Genomic DNA, 15,431 nt, shown 5'->3' with positions numbered 1-15,431 from the left:
TATTGGAAACCCTACCCCGTATTTTTGTCCCTTTCTAACTAAATGGTACCGTAGAACCTTATCTTAGGTATCGCTCTTATCGCCACTATTTCCACCAATTTCAAAAACTAAATTTAGTCCATGGTCACAGATGTGGCTCCATCCCAAAAGTACGCATCGAGTTATTTATTCATTTTATCCGCGACTGGGGAACTTTGAGACGTGCCATGCGCTTAACTTCTCAATTTCGAGATGCATTGAATACACGGGGACATTCGCTTAGGTCCCTAATAATCGCACGCGATGGGCTGGCAGCGCGTCGCGTCTTTCTCGCTCGTTATTCGAGTTCTTTTCATGGACGTCGGGCTTTCGCATCGATTGCACCACCTCCGTTAATTGAAGATGTAGTTGAGGTGCCTGTTGGTGGGACCGGTTCAATTACGCTTACGTGAGTAGTCCTATAAGACATTCTACAGACCTTTGGTTCTAATATGGACTACCGGTAGAGTACTACGGCCGTTGGCGGACAATGCCCGAGCAAATCCAAAGGTGATTTTGTATCTGCCTCGAGGGCCAATTTTTCAAAATGGATCAGTAGTGGGTGTCAAAGATCAAAGGACGCTAGATTACTTTTTCCATGATGATCACCAGGGAGCCATGATTTCAAGCAGTCTGTTGAGAGGTGGTCTCTCAACACCGCAAGAATTAATGACTGCAATTACAGAGGCAAACGTTGTCACAGTCAACTACCGGCTAGGATACACAGATGCAGAGACAAGAATATCGAATCCAGACAGCAGTCCCACTCGCCCATTCTACAGATACCCTACGCCAGTACACGACACGCTCGTCGGACTGGATTGGGTCTTGCAGACTCTTCGCCCCGAGCAGCTATTCGTCTTTGGATCGAATATTGGCGGGTCCTTGGCCACTATGCTGTCCCTGACAGAATCACAACATATACATGCCGTCGCAGCTCATGAACCCGTCTGCGACTGGACCGGTCTCGATGAGTACTGTACCATTGACTCGGAGATGCTCATTGGATCTGGAAGCATTATCGGCGGGAATCAATCAGAGGTGATTGTGTCCGATGGCGATGAATCACAACACTTACCTACGAAAGCCGTCCAGACGAAGCAACCATCAAGACATAGGAAAAAAGCGGTGCCATTTGATCTCGTACCTCTGCTCAACACGCGGAAATACCTATTCGATACACCGTCCAAATATTTCGACTCCTTTGCCTCGCCTATGCTTTTCTTACGCTCCGCCGGAAAAGATGTTCCAAAGATCATGCCCGAATACCATACGGGACCAGAGTACCCGGTCCCTGTTTTGAAGACCCCAATTACCGAAGAGGAATTGATCGACCTATGGGACGTCCAAATGCATACAGAAGACGAACAAAAGTCTACCGAAAATTCAACGCCGGTAGAAGGGCGGCCATCGCGGCGTCGCAAGGCTCTCTCGCGATGGCCACCGTACGGTATAGACGCAAGTAATGATGGCAGAAGTAGATTCACAAAGCCTACTCGACTTCAAATTACTTTACCATGGGTGAGATTCTTCGCACGGCTGGGTCCCAGTGAAGAGTCAAATGGTACAGTTTCCAATTCAAATGAACATGACGGTGCTCCATCAAAACCCAGAGCAAATTCGCGGAAGCCGGCAGCAGAGCATAATTCCGTTCTAGCAACTCAGGCTAAAGATATGGTATCCGTTATGCGTCGTGCATGTTTCTGGGGAGAAGAAGCTGGGAATGGTGAAGAGATAGTGACACTGCGCAATGCGACTCAAGCCACCCCCCCTGATCTCGACGAGCAGCGGCAACTCGCGGATCCAAACTATCTCGAAACTGTTCACGAAAGCGCACATTGGTTTAAGGATTTCATGTCGAACCCTCGATAGCCATGGTCTGCTGCTGCTGCCTTGATCACATGGCACCTAATACTAAGGGAACTAACTCCTTCCCGGCGTTTGTCTACAGCGCCGCTTTCTCATGTAGTTGGCGCGGTTAGGAGAAAGTAACTATATATCCTCTATCGCCAGCCTGGATATCCTTTCTCCCATCAACGAGAATACCCAGAATTCCTTGCTGGTTTATCGACTACCTACTATCATGAATCCATCCCATTTTTGGACTTGGTAAGGAGTCATGCTGGGGAAGGACTCTTGGAGCCATGTTGGTACTTACAGGCCGATTATGACGAGTAATAGTAAATCATGGGCCTGAGTCTCGAAGATGTTTATGAAGACGCGAGTTCATTCAAGGGTCTAGCAGAGTCCAACTGTTCCATGCCAATCAAACGGGTCTCCATATTCCTGAACCTTGTTTAAAAATGATTTTCATCTAGGAATGAAGAGCACTCTGAGATACTAGTCTACTTAGTCAAATCAAGTCTAGATAAGTGTTCGTTCGTTATAGCCAGGAGGATCTGTAGCTGTTTCGGTCTTATCGGTATCCCCACTTTCTCCGCATGTTGATCATTCTCCGCATCTATTAAGGTAACATCTTCAACCTCAACCCCCTGTGCTACTTCTTGCAATCATCGTACTATCACAATTGCAATCAATTCCCCATGGGCGGCGGCAATAACTGGCCGTCACCACGGCAAATCCAAAACTCTTCATCTTCTACATACTCCGGCAACCCCATCTTCCCAGGCTGGTACGCCGACCCCGATGCACACACATCTTCCTCAACCAATATTGGATCTTCCCTTCCCTCTCCCTCGACTATTCCCAACAAACATATTTCGACTGCTTCTCCTCCCCGGACCTAATACATTGGACCAAACACTCCCGCATCCTCGACTTTACCAACATCCCCTGGTCCACGAATCGAGCCGCCTGGGCGCCGACCGTCGCATTCAAGAATGGAGATTATTTCATGTACTTTTCTGCGGGTGACGGGGCGGGGATAGGAGTCGCAAAGTCCACAACGAAAAGACCGGAGGGTCCGTATGAGGATGTCCTCGGAAAGCCGTTGGTGGCTGATGTGCTCTTTGGTGGGCAGCCGATTGATCCTGTTGTCTTTGTGGACGATGACGCACGCGTATATCTGCTTTGGGGTGGGTGGTCGCATGGTCTGGGCGCGGAATTGGGTGATGATATGGTCTCGTTTAAGACGCACCCTATTGAATTAACACCGCCGAATTATGTGGAGGCGCCGTATATGATCAAAAGGAAGGGCGTTTATTATTATATGTACAGTGTGGGAGGGTAGATCTTTCCTCTTCTCCCCTTCGCTCAAGCTTGAAGACTTGCTAATGATATGTATGGCAGATGGGGCGACAACTCCTACGGCGTCGAATACGTAACATCCACAACCTCACCACTCGGCCCCTTCACAAAAACATCACAGCACATTCTGTCCCCAGATCCAGATGTTGCGCAGGGAACGGGGAGTAATGGTGTAATACACGTCCCGGGTACAAGTGAATGGTATATTGTGTACCATCGTAGACCACTGGGTGATTACGATGCTAATCATCGATATGTCTGTATTGATCGGATGGAGTTTGATGATGGTGATGGTGGTATAAAGCCGATTCGGATTACAAGGGAGGGCGTGAAGGCTAATCCTCTGTGAAGCATGCCCATATCATTCTGGCTGTTTATGATAATGCATCAATGTGAATCTGTTATTGGTAGAAGACCTCCCGGAGTACCTAGGTATGAATAATGATGTTGCAGAGGCTCAACATTGAAGCTAGTATCTATATATGTACCCGGAAAACTAATAATATACACCCCAAAACACAACGAAATAACGCAACATGGTCATTATCTTAATACATCATTGGATACATAATACCACATAGCGCAATGCTCTACCCCTTAAAAAAGAATGAGGATCTCGTCTCAAACGTCGCCGAAACTGCAGGGTCATCACGATCCAACGCCGCTTCCCCATCATAACATCCCGGTCGTACAACCTGCAATTTCAACTCGGGGTCCTTGGAGAACACTTTTAATCCAACAACGCAGACTGCGTTCCATGGGTTGACGCTTCCATCTCCTCCTGCTCCTCTGTTGGGAGGTGGAGGGCCTGGAAACGATGCAGTAGAGGAAGGAGAGGGATGTGCTGGTGAGTGTTCCGGTGGCATGTCGAGATCAGAGTCGAATTCAAAGTCTTGCAATAATTCCATCATTTCCTGGTAATGATTGGCGCTTGTCTTGGGGTAATCTGTTCTGAGCATTGGTCGGATCGGTCTGCTTGATACGCGTGCTCGTCGTGTTGTTGGCTGTAGTCCGTTGCCGTTGCGTGTACTGATCATCTGATCGAGTTTGTCCTGATCATGCCCAACTCTGGGAGTCAACTCTTCATCCTCTGCGTCGTCCTCGGATTCGGCGGGGAAGTGCTGTCCCGCTTCTACAGCCTCTCGAAGTCGTTCACGTTTCATCATTCTTTCTCTTCTTGCTTGTATCTTCTTCTCGCGGATATGCTGTTGCTGTAATTTCTTCATCGTCTGGTCACGGAGCTTCTGTCGTTCGAGGAATCGCTGTCGTTCCTCGCGTTCCTCGCGCTCTTTCTTTTCCGCCTCCGTTTCCAATGTAAGGCCCTTGGTATGAGCTAGGTCATATGAGAGGCCCATCTGAACTAGTTTCTCTCGTCGACTCGACGCGGTACGTCGCACAACATCCTCCGGGTTGTCCGCGTTCTTGCGTCGGTAGGCCGTCACTTTTACCAGAACACAGTATCTTCCAGCGTCTAGCGTGATATCTGTATTCACTGATCGAGACATCATATAGTTTGTGCTGCTACGAACGATGTAGTCCTCTTCGCCCTCCTTTTGTAGTCGAAATTGCAGTGTAAAGTCGTATTCCCCTTCGAGCCCTCTAAAGTACCGGGTGTCAAGCTGAGACAGCACAACGACTACTGGGCTGGTACGTGATATTTCAATCACGAACTTCTCATAAGCATAGTCTGCTGACCACGGCACGTTCAGGCTCATCCACTGCTGAGTAAGTGTCCATTCGGGTCCGAAAAGGCGCGTCCGGTCGAAGTGTTGGTACTTTTTGAGAAGGTCGTCATACGAGATCCAAAATACCTGAAACGTTAGTATCTAACATTTTCAATTGGATGATGATAACATACTCCATCATTGCCAAACTTGTGATTAAGAAGCTTCATCCACTCCGGAGTCCACTCCTCGGAACCGTCACTCCATGCACCGCTCCACTCTTTCTTTCCCCAGGGGTTTCTGCACAAGTCAGTATTCACGGTCTCAAGTCACGATTATCATAACAAACACCTACCTCAAGCGAAGCAACCTGACACCATTGATTTCCTTTGCCTCCATGATAGAGTATGAGTGTCCCTCAGAAATACCTTTGCGCTCTCTCGGTGGTCCTCGATATTTTGGATCCAGCCAATTCGAAAAGATACCAGTTGCGCAGCCGAAAAGGAATTGTTTATTGACATTCATCAGCTCTTCTTTCCAAAACTTGTCTTTGTCCAAAATATTGGTCGATAAAATCTCGGAGGTCACTCCACCTGTAAGATCTTCTATCGCCTCTCTGTCAAAGATTATCAGCAAATCATTATCATGCCCGAGTTGGGATTGTATCAACGTACCCAACGAAACCACCCTCAATCGCCGTATAATCTCCATGAGCCTTGGCATACGCCTTTTCCAGCAACGGAAGCCATGTCTCGTTATCGTCCGAGCACTGTGCAAAATACAATGCTCGCGATCCGGTCTGCCACACCTTGCGATATTCTTCCTCTGTGTCCTTTCTACTTATATCGTCCCATATTGGTCGTTCTTCGATCGATTCATCGTAATCGGCGGCGCGGAGATAGAGCTTATCATCGATTATAAATTGTTGCCATTCGCCGTCTGTTCAGAGGTCAGACTGGCCGGTATCACCCAAATAGTAAGAAAACTAACCTCGATAAAACACAAAGCCGTATACGCCAACTTTCTCGTTTCGAGCAACACATAATCGGTCAATCAAACCTTGCTTATTTCCCATGGTACACAATGCAGCCATAAGCCAACAGTCTCCGTCTCGTCCTTGGCGCACATCGCCTGCTGTCGGGCCGTTGATGTAGAATTGCGGGTGTTCAAAGATATCCTGAAATAGCAACAAAACTTTGATTAGCGCTTATCCTCTAGTACAATACCAGATACATACCGTCACTCTCTTGACACCCCTGGGTCGCATCTCCATGTTCTCCTCGGCCAAGCCATCTAGACAATTCCTCTTTCCAGTTTTCAAATCGAACTCGATGTCAAAATGCGGATCACTGTATCGCTGATTGATTCGTTCGCATTCTTTGACTATGCGCTCGACGGCTATTTCGCACTCCTTCCTGGCTTGCTCATACGATCTCGCGGCGTCCGAGCCCTGAATGACGCCCGTCGGTTGTTGTGCAACTTTACTGCGAGCGTAGGGATTGTTGGGTAATATGGTGAAAATCTTTCCGGGGTACCTGGTGTTGAACTGATTCCAGAATTGCTTGATGGTATCTTGAGGTGCTTGGTTCGGTGGAGGTTTGTTGCGGGGCGTTCGGCTGCTTGAACGAGGGGACTCCGAGTATTGTCGCATCATTTCGATCTCATCTTCTTCCATTTTGCGGAATTCGGTATTGTCCTTAGAACTTCAAATGTTTCCGCAATCACTCTGCGAATGGATGTTCATATGCAACTGACTGAACAGGGCATGCGCGGATCGGGTAGTCTTGGGGGAAAGGAGCGCTTGCCCAAGTAAAGAATCAAAAGTTGACCAAGATTTAGAGTGTTGAATTTCAGTAAAAAATTTTTACGGACTGCAGAATTCTCTTTTCGGCCAAGAGACAGTCTTTATGACAGCCCAGCCCGTCCTGCGCATCGTCATGACTTTCAACAGTCTAAAAAACGAACAGTCAAGAAATCCCCACATAGCTGAACGGAACAGGAACGGGGAGACCGATTTAGCTTGAAGGTAAATTGTCCAATGTGGGCGATTGGATCTAGAATGGTGAAGTGGAATCGACTAAGGATTAAACAAAAACACGCGATCAGCTGAACGACGGCTGAATCAAGCGACGCCATTGGTGGGTTTCGGGCCGTTTCTCAACTGGCCTATCACGCCCCTTTTCATCTGGTTGATTTCAATGGATAGAGACTTGCAGCACTCATTTCCATTTTCAGGTGGTGTGTTGAAATATCCAGGGCTGAATATGGATATTATCACTGATCAGCGTTGGACTGGAAGCAACACAGAAAATCGAAGAAGTTGGAAGGTGGAAGGTTGCCCTGTGCGGGCAAGCCGGGGCAAGTACTTACCGGCGCACGGTTGCTGCCTCGATAAGTTGTTGATAAAGAGACAATTGCTACTCTGAGTCCAGTAATTGCTTGCATACCCTTGGCGGTGTTCTGGGTACATGCTACTTGAATACATACTACTCCTGTAGTATGTATGATCAAATCGTATCTTTACTCATCGTTGTGCGTTCGCAGCTTACCTCTCGCACTTTCCGGACATATGCTGTGGATGAGACGTATCCCGGATGACGTATTGTTTTGGTTTAACCCAATTGGTAGGGCTGATTGGCCCCAATGTCGGATTTGGCGAGTCTCAGCTCGGCTACCAGTCTTGTGTGTAGGCATTTGGGCGTATGATTAGGCTTCTGGCCTTATAATGTGGGTGGTTTGTAGACTTGTTTGCTTATCATCTGTGAAGCATGTAGAATAAAGAAAGAGCACAGAGTACTTTTCGTTCAGGCAAGGAAAGAAGCATAGAGGAGGAACATGACTTCCAGCCAATCATCATACTTAGCCAGACCCACCGACTCCCGCTGGGTCTCGTGATACGCGCTTAAGTTCATATAATTCGGCACTATCACTGTTAGGGAATAGCGCGGCGATAGGCATCTACTGCCTCCACTGTAGATTTCGTGGAATATCTCCAGAAAATCGTTGTTCTACTGAATCTCTTCGTGATAATAATAATATAACAAGTACATATTCTAGGTTAATGCAACATTATATACGTTCGACAGGTGCTACTTGTAAATTTCGTAGCTGTCGACGTAATCCAGCTACAGTAGACTAAAGTGGTAAAGTGCGTACCCCCGTCATGCGCCCCGCCAACTTCCGATTACTTCTACTACTTCTTGTATGTGTCTCTACAGAGATATCAACCACTTTCTCTCCTGTTCCGTTCATATTATCTTGGGTAAACCAGTATCCAGATTCAAGGACACAACATAGCTCTTGCTCAATACTTTCCCTTGATCACCCTTGGCCGTCAACTACCGCCCATCGGCTCGAACTTACAAGGTAAAGTATCCCCACTCGCCCGGCTGATTGCTGAAGCCTGAAACTGATATATCCACTTGGTTAACGATTCACCTGGCTAACTCCATACGTTGTTGTATTCTAACCCATTAGAACCGACCACAACTAGGCTACGTTCACATTTATACCTCCACTGACTGGGATCCGCCCTCTGGTACAACTACTTCTCATTTAATCGAGCACTACTACAAGTACGTACCGTACATACGAATTGGGCACCGGTTAGTACCGACCCCTCTTCCGTTATCGATAATCACCGATAAGTAACTCGTCCAGGCAGAGATCCAACCTTGTTGGTGACCTGCGGACAGTTACTTGCATTCACGTTGTCTCTTCTACCAAGTCACTTCACAAGACAGTACTTTTATCCTCGTCTTCTGTTGAATTGCTCTCCTTCTGTGATCTTCAAAATCCTCTTATCCTCTTTGTTCTCCTTCATGTCTGATCTGGCTATCTCGGTCCCGCACAGCTATCAGACCCGCCTCTATAGTCGTCGTTCCCTGCTTCCATCCATATATTGATTGACTGCAACCACTCGCTTTCCATGACCTCGAGCAGCCCGCTGCTGCTCTCGTCATATTGTCAGCATTATGGCTAATAATCAGGAACCGAACAGTCACTTCGATCCCAGTGCAACTCCCCGGCTTCGATACCCGACCTTCCCTCCGCTAAGCCGCTCCGTCGAAGAGTGGTTGTCTCAATCACGACCGACCATGTCGGCCAACCATCTACAATACGAACGTCCGTCTAGTGCCCTTAGCGAGAGCTGGGCTACACTCAGTGTTTCGGATATCCACTCTGAAGATGGAACTCGATCTGAGCAGACAGACATGGCTTCTCTGATCGACCAGAATGGTCCAGATGATGTAGCTAGTCTCGACGATCGAGAGAGCAGCAGTTATGACGAAGATGACGTCCATCACCTCAATAGTGAAGAAGAAGATGATGACGTGGATAACGAAGACAACGAGGATGGAGAGAGTGCCATGTCAGATTCACAAGAACTTCCACTACCTCTATTTGCTCGTGAATTGCCATCTGTTGAAGGCAGCAACCTCACAACCAAGCCCTACATGTTCCACTCATCTGACTCGATTGAATTCTCAGAGCCGGAAAATTGGCCTGAGGAACAACGGGTTCAGCTCAAGCATACAATCAACATTCTAAATGACGGGGAAACCGCTGCATTGAAGAAACAGCTTCCGATGAACCTTGACGACTGCCAGCTAGCCATCACCGTGCAGCAGACTATGATGAAACAAGGATTAGATCTAGACAAGCCTTTCCGCGTGCTCTACATGGGTAATCCCGAGTTTCGCAACATCATTCTCGACAAGATCGGCGATGTGCTGGTGTCGAGCTCGACTCGTAGCTTGGGAAGCAGCTCAACCGAGTCTTCTCGCTATCATGTGGTGCCTACCTCCTTTGGCATTGGCGCTACACCAAACTACGCAGAGCTTCTTCCTATCCATGTCCAGCTAATCGTCGACGAGTGCATCGGTGCTGTCTCAGAGTCTCACCGAACGCCTAGTGGCACCGACATTACGCTCAACTTCAAGAACCGTCCATCTTGCTCATCTGTCTGGACTGGATCGGAGCATCAGATTCATTCAGAGACTGAATGGACCATTCCAGATCTTTCAATCTTTCTTGTTTCAGATCGGGATGATGAAGCCAGTATGCGTTCTAGGCACCTCGCTCAGAGCTTCATGAAGATGCATGGCATTCCCGTATTGATCATCTCAGAAGAGCCTCTCTGGAAGAAGCCTGGTCAGCATCTCTTTCCATTTGATCATCAGAGCTTACACCTCTGTCTGGAATCTCGTCGTCCTCTCACAGGAGAAACTGTGGTTGTTGAACGCTACCCGATTGATATCAAGACTTTTGAATCCATAACCCCGAGCCAATTGAACCGGCATCTCGCATCCCTCTCAGAACTGCATCCTAGGAAGCAGTCTACGAGCTCTGCAACGCTACCACCAAAATCTATCGAACCAAATCTCTTCTATGATACGGAGAAGTATCCATCATCGAGCTTCTTGTCTGTATGCAACGGACGTGCTCAGGAGTTTGCACCTTTGCTTCGCATGATGATGCTATCGATTGTCCTCGCTATTTCGGTGTCTCTAGGATATACTGCCTTCCGTACTGCGACTACCTTCGTGTTACAGCTCCTTGGAGGAGCAGCCATATCCTCGTCGGCTGCTAGTGTCGCTTCAAGCACAATCACCACAGCGACAACAATATTTCCTTCTGCCAACACCGGACTGGCTTCACTTTCACTAAAACCACATTCTACTGATTTGAGTGAGCGGTTCGAGGCGCTATCTGTTTCACCTGTAGGCGATATCTCCGATATTTCTAAACTGCTTGAGGATCGACCAAACAAAAACGACGGCTTTCAATTTCAGGTTGTTGGAGATTGTCATGTCATCATCAAGCAACCCACTGCAGCAAAGAAGGTTAGATTCGATGTCAAGGTGACACGAGGAAATGCCTCATTGCCTTACGAACTAGAAAAACTGTTTGATGGTGTTTACACGCTTCGACTGAGTCGTGAGGATGCATATGGACTCGTCAATGTTACTGTATCAACACGGTCTAAGCAACCACGGGAAGAGACCCTTGAAGTAGACTTTGGTACGCCATGGTTGAAGATTGAGAATTGGAAGCGGGCGGCGCACGCAGTATCGTCACAGATCAAGAGGGATTTGGATACTGCTCAGATCGGACTCTCAGATATCTATGCTCGTCTTTCCACAGACGTCCAAGAGTGGATGGGTGATGCAGTAAAGAAGTCGCACAACATACGCAAGGAAGCAGAGTCTCTTCGCTACGATAGAGGACAGCTCAAGGCCAACGTTCATAGGATTATGAGACAGTCCAAGGAAATTAGCGACCTGGTCACACGTAGTGCGTCACGGCAAATCGATGCAGCTTCCGCGGCCTTGGAGAAGGTACAGAAGCATAGCATCTCTATGAATAAAGCAGCCCAATGCATGCTCGAGGAGGCTTCTAGCTTTCTAGGAACTCGATTGAAGGATATCGACGGTCTGGTACACGATGCTATTCCTTCAGACATCTTGTCGCGAGCTCAAAAATCTGCAAAGAAACTAACAGCACACAACTTTTGGCCTCCACACCGACCATGAGACTGCACACTAGAACATGATCTGAGATCAATGAATGAACTATGACGGATAAGGCGAATTTGGTTGGTTTGTTCTGCTTTTCTTATCTTGCTTTTGTTTCAGAAGGATAATGGTTATGGGTTATGGGATTTGATAGGAGCGCATGGGAATGGGTGGGTTCTTTTTTCCAATATCAGAGTGCAAACAGACACAGACACGAGCACATTGTATCAGGTGTTTATGCTATACTCTTGCTTTACTCTCTTCTCTTAAACTATATAGTTATCGATTACTACTTGAATTATATCGTGATTTGAGTAGATCCTCATATTTTAGTTATAATAGGCATCACAATTACGCTTAGAAAGCCACTAGAAGCTCGTCCACCTAGGTAGGGTTCCTCACCCTTCGAGTCTCTAAATGAAGTAGACTATTTATGTATACGTCAACATCATTGAACAAAATGGATCATGTGATCGTATATTGGTCGAATATGGTTGAACTTGAGTAAAGTAGGACGCCATGTAGAAGAATCATATCATTAATTCTCACTCGATTAATGCTTTTGCAAGGACAACTATCTATAAACAAAACCCAAAAACATGCCAATCCAACAATAAGAACAGGCTAATCCAAACAATCATAGTACCATTATGCATATATTCAGAGAAGAGTCATACCGTCATCGAACTTTTCTCTTGAAGGGAGAGAGGCTTAAGACTTAAGCAGAAAGTCCCTTATTCAACTCCTTCATCGCCTCATCAACAAACCTGTCAACCTCCACATCTGAAATGATGGCATGTCTCCTGTTGATTTCCTGCTCAATCTTCTTGAAGTCGTTTCCGATACCAGGAGCGCGCCATTCGTAACAGTCACCGCTGAACCGACTGCCTTGAACAAGGAACTGACACCGTTCATGACGAACGGCATCAAAGACCTCGAAGATTTTCTGGACGTCGGCCACGGTAGAGACCTTGTCGGATGCGAGCATGGAAGCGAGGATGGCACTGCTTTCGATACAGGAACCTGCGCCGGAGCCGTGGTGAGGGCTTGTGGCGTGTGCGGCGTCACCGACGAGGCAGATGCGACCTTTGGAGAAGGTGAGGACTGTGTGGTCGCCTAGGTCAAAGATTACCCACTTCATATAACAAGGTAGTTAAGATGTCAACCATCATTAAGAGTGATTGGGGGTGGAAAGGACGTACAATGTCCAAGTCCGGCTTGGTAAGTTTCAGAAGTTTCTGGATGTAGGGTGCGAAGCCCTCAAAGTCTTTCAGGAGATCGTTTTGATGAGCGGGCTTGGTCAAGCGCACATGGTCCTCCCATTCGTCTGCGGTTGTGCTGAAAGCGACGAGGTTCATGTCTCGCCCTTGTCGACGGGGAATATCAAGACATGTCCATTGGGGCCCATCTGCATTATGTTAGCGTGGTTCAAGTAGCCATCTCCTTGCAAATAGCCGCAATGGCATCGGTTTCAGCGGATGTGCCATCATCGAAGTGAATGACAAGCTTGCCATCCTTGGTTTCGGGCTCATCAATGGTGGTTACTCGTTTACCGAAATGCGCAATCCCGTCCGGAATCAAGTGAACCATCTCCTCCATGCCGTCTCCCCATCCAGTCCGTTCACCGACGTAACGCATGGGGAAGAGAGAGAGGAGACGGGACAATATCCGCATCTCGAGAAATAAAATGAATCTGTAATTAACTACGTAATTGCACTGGATGGTTATTGCTTAGGTGGGGGTAGCACAGCGTCAGAGAAGGCACTGATATCCATGGATGATCAGCCCTACTCATAGTACAGCACCGGTATGCCTTAGGGTAACGGAGTATGCGGATGATCTATCATCTGCCTAGCATTTCTCCGACTCTTCCAACGGTCTTACGATCAATCATCAAAGTGGGCTAGGTATACATAGTATGTATCCGAAAGCTTAGCATGCCGCCCTGGTTGCTTGAATAACTATGCAACGACGGAGTCGGCAGTACAAACTATTCATCTGGATTAGGAAACTGGCTTGGCTTGTCTGACTTTCGACCGGCAGGTAGGACTCGATACCTTGAGGTGATCAGCTGGATATGCATCACACTGCTGAATGAAATTCATTGGTTGCAGTCTTGCTAGTTTTGACCTTCAGGTGGTTTGGGGCGTTTTCCTTTGACTGTTGCAAAAGGTATACCGGTATTGATGAACAAAATTCCAGTCGGTCGAAGATCAATAACCCTTCGAGCCATGAATAAACACAAAATGCCAGGATTCGAGAACCCAAAGACCATCGATGCCGCTATTTATGTTGTGGGCATACGATATCCAATTTTTCGCCGCGAAATAGCAACAGGACAATTTAAGCTTATGTCGATTAAGGAAGGATTCAGGGGGTACACAGGTCCAGCCGTCCAATGGCTTTTGACCACTAATTACAGCTATGTCACTTCAGAGCAGTCTACACGAAATAGTATACATAGTATACTATGAATAAGCCCCACGTCCACAATAGACATAGGTACGACTTGACTGAACATCTTAACCCTAACCCCGGTCGAACAGAATCCGCCACTTGTTTCGGTGTTACTCAAAAAGCACGAATTTGCGGGCGGTAACGTACTACGTAGTACTGAATGGAGCTTTTATTACGGAACGACTAGCCAATAAGGCCAACTCTTGTAATGTATGGTTGTATTTTATGTATGCAGCTGTAAAGCACCGGCGGCAGAATGCGGGCGGTGTCCCTGCGGCGGGGGAAAAGCAACCAAAACAACCAACTCCTTTTACACAAAAAAATTCCTTGTATTAGATCTACGCCAACCTCCATCCATCTATCCTCACCTTTTTATTCAGAAAAAAAGGATATATCACACTCTCTTTTCACCCTTCAATCTATAGAACAATTTCCGAATAATTTCACCAACCAACAAAATGGCTGACACTACCGAGACCAAGCCCGACCCCACCACCGCCCCTACAGAGGAGACCACCCCTGCTCCTGCTGTCGAAAAGACCGAAGGAGAGGAAAAGTCGGCTACTGAGAAGGTTACCGAATCTGCTTTCGGCGCGGCCACCAAGGCTACTGATAACGTTTTCTCCATGTTCGGTGGCGGTCCCAAGAAGGAGAAGAAGGAGGAGGCTGATGATGCTGATGAGCCATCTGGATCATCCAAGGCCAAGACCGGTGAGCAGGTAAGCTTCCAACCCTTATGAACGGAGTACAGCTTTTTCGTTGTTTCCTAGTCTCCGCCACTGCACGTGCCTAAAGGAGGCCGTGCGGGGTACGATGACTTTTTTTCAACATAGCTAACAGTCTGTTTGTAGGGAGAAGAGGAGGTCGAGTCTCCTGATGTCCACTTCGAGCCCGTCATTCACCTCACCGAGAAAGTCGAAACCAAGACCAACGAGGAGTTGGAGGAACAAACCTTTAAGATGCGTGCAAAGCTTTTCAAGTTCGACCGCGAGTCTCGCGAGTGGAAGGAGCGTGGTACTGGTGATGTCCGACTTTTGAAGCACAAGGAGAACCACAAGACCCGCTTGGTTATGCGAAGAGATAAGACCTTGAAGGTTTGCGCGAACCACTACAGTACGTTAACCCCAGTTCGATGGCTATTTATGATGCAGTACTGACGATTTATTCTAGTTGTCCCTGATATGAAGCTGTCTCCCAATGTTGGCAGTGACCGTAGCTGGGTGTGGAACGCCGCTGCAGATGTCAGTGAAGGTGAGCCCGAGGCTCAGACACTGGCTATCCGTTTCGCCAACAGCGAAAGTAAGTTAATCGTACAGTTCGTTCAAAGGTACAGAAACTGACTTGAGTTAGACGCCAACCTCTTTAAGGATGCATTTATCAAGGCTCAGGAAGAGAACGAGAAATTGTTCTCTGCAGAAGCTTAAATCACAATAAACAATATTGTCATGCGCAGTCTACACTTGAACATTCAAAAAGTGTTCTTCATCTGCGCCCCAACCCCCATATCCCCGATTCACTCCTCCAACACACTCGCGATTTAAATTTCTTCACTCCCCGGTTATCGATT

At 47.4% G+C, this 15,431-nt stretch overlaps 6 protein-coding genes across 6 annotated transcripts; 4 read left to right on the top strand and 2 right to left on the bottom strand.

Annotated features, from left to right (window-relative positions):
- Positions 1-206: 206 nt before the first annotated feature.
- Positions 207-1,890, top strand: EYB26_005882 (uncharacterized protein; the record flags this gene model as incomplete). The annotated part of the gene is made up of 2 exons (XM_054265159.1): positions 207-427; positions 486-1,890. 2 exons carry the CDS (start codon positions 207-209, stop codon positions 1,888-1,890), a joined length of 1,626 nt encoding a protein of 541 aa, XP_054121134.1.
- Positions 1,891-2,872: 982 nt separating this feature from the next.
- Positions 2,873-3,574, top strand: EYB26_005881 (uncharacterized protein; the record flags this gene model as incomplete). The annotated part of the gene is made up of 2 exons (XM_054265158.1): positions 2,873-3,204; positions 3,268-3,574. 2 exons carry the CDS (start codon positions 2,873-2,875, stop codon positions 3,572-3,574), a joined length of 639 nt encoding a protein of 212 aa, XP_054121133.1.
- A 241-nt stretch (positions 3,575-3,815) lies between these two features.
- On the bottom strand, positions 3,816-6,564 carry EYB26_005880 (uncharacterized protein; the record flags this gene model as incomplete). Its single annotated transcript, XM_054265157.1, has 6 exons — positions 3,816-5,036; positions 5,084-5,189; positions 5,245-5,505; positions 5,564-5,828; positions 5,880-6,066; positions 6,127-6,564. The coding sequence occupies 6 exons, from the start codon at positions 6,562-6,564 to the stop codon at positions 3,816-3,818; spliced, it is 2,478 nt and encodes an 825-aa protein (XP_054121132.1).
- Positions 6,565-8,863: 2,299 nt separating this feature from the next.
- Positions 8,864-11,425, top strand: EYB26_005879 (uncharacterized protein; the record flags this gene model as incomplete). The annotated part of the gene is made up of 1 exon (XM_054265156.1): positions 8,864-11,425. The coding sequence occupies one exon, from the start codon at positions 8,864-8,866 to the stop codon at positions 11,423-11,425; it is 2,562 nt and encodes an 853-aa protein (XP_054121131.1).
- Positions 11,426-12,125: 700 nt separating this feature from the next.
- EYB26_005878 (uncharacterized protein) lies at positions 12,126-13,081 on the bottom strand (the record flags this gene model as incomplete). The annotated part of the gene is made up of 3 exons (XM_054265155.1): positions 12,126-12,542; positions 12,610-12,815; positions 12,961-13,081. 3 exons carry the CDS (start codon positions 13,079-13,081, stop codon positions 12,126-12,128), a joined length of 744 nt encoding a protein of 247 aa, XP_054121130.1.
- A 1,241-nt stretch (positions 13,082-14,322) lies between these two features.
- Positions 14,323-15,288, top strand: EYB26_005877 (uncharacterized protein; the record flags this gene model as incomplete). Its single annotated transcript, XM_054265154.1, has 4 exons — positions 14,323-14,583; positions 14,716-14,977; positions 15,035-15,163; positions 15,215-15,288. 4 exons carry the CDS (start codon positions 14,323-14,325, stop codon positions 15,286-15,288), a joined length of 726 nt encoding a protein of 241 aa, XP_054121129.1.
- Between the last annotated feature and the right edge of the window lie 143 nt (positions 15,289-15,431).

Source organism: Talaromyces marneffei, chromosome 4 (genome assembly GCF_009556855.1).
Source record: "Talaromyces marneffei chromosome 4, complete sequence".
In the NCBI taxonomy this organism is placed as follows: domain Eukaryota; kingdom Fungi; phylum Ascomycota; class Eurotiomycetes; order Eurotiales; family Trichocomaceae; genus Talaromyces; species Talaromyces marneffei.
The sequence above is the reverse complement of the archived record's forward strand: the minus strand, read 5'-3'. Positions and strand labels throughout refer to the sequence as shown.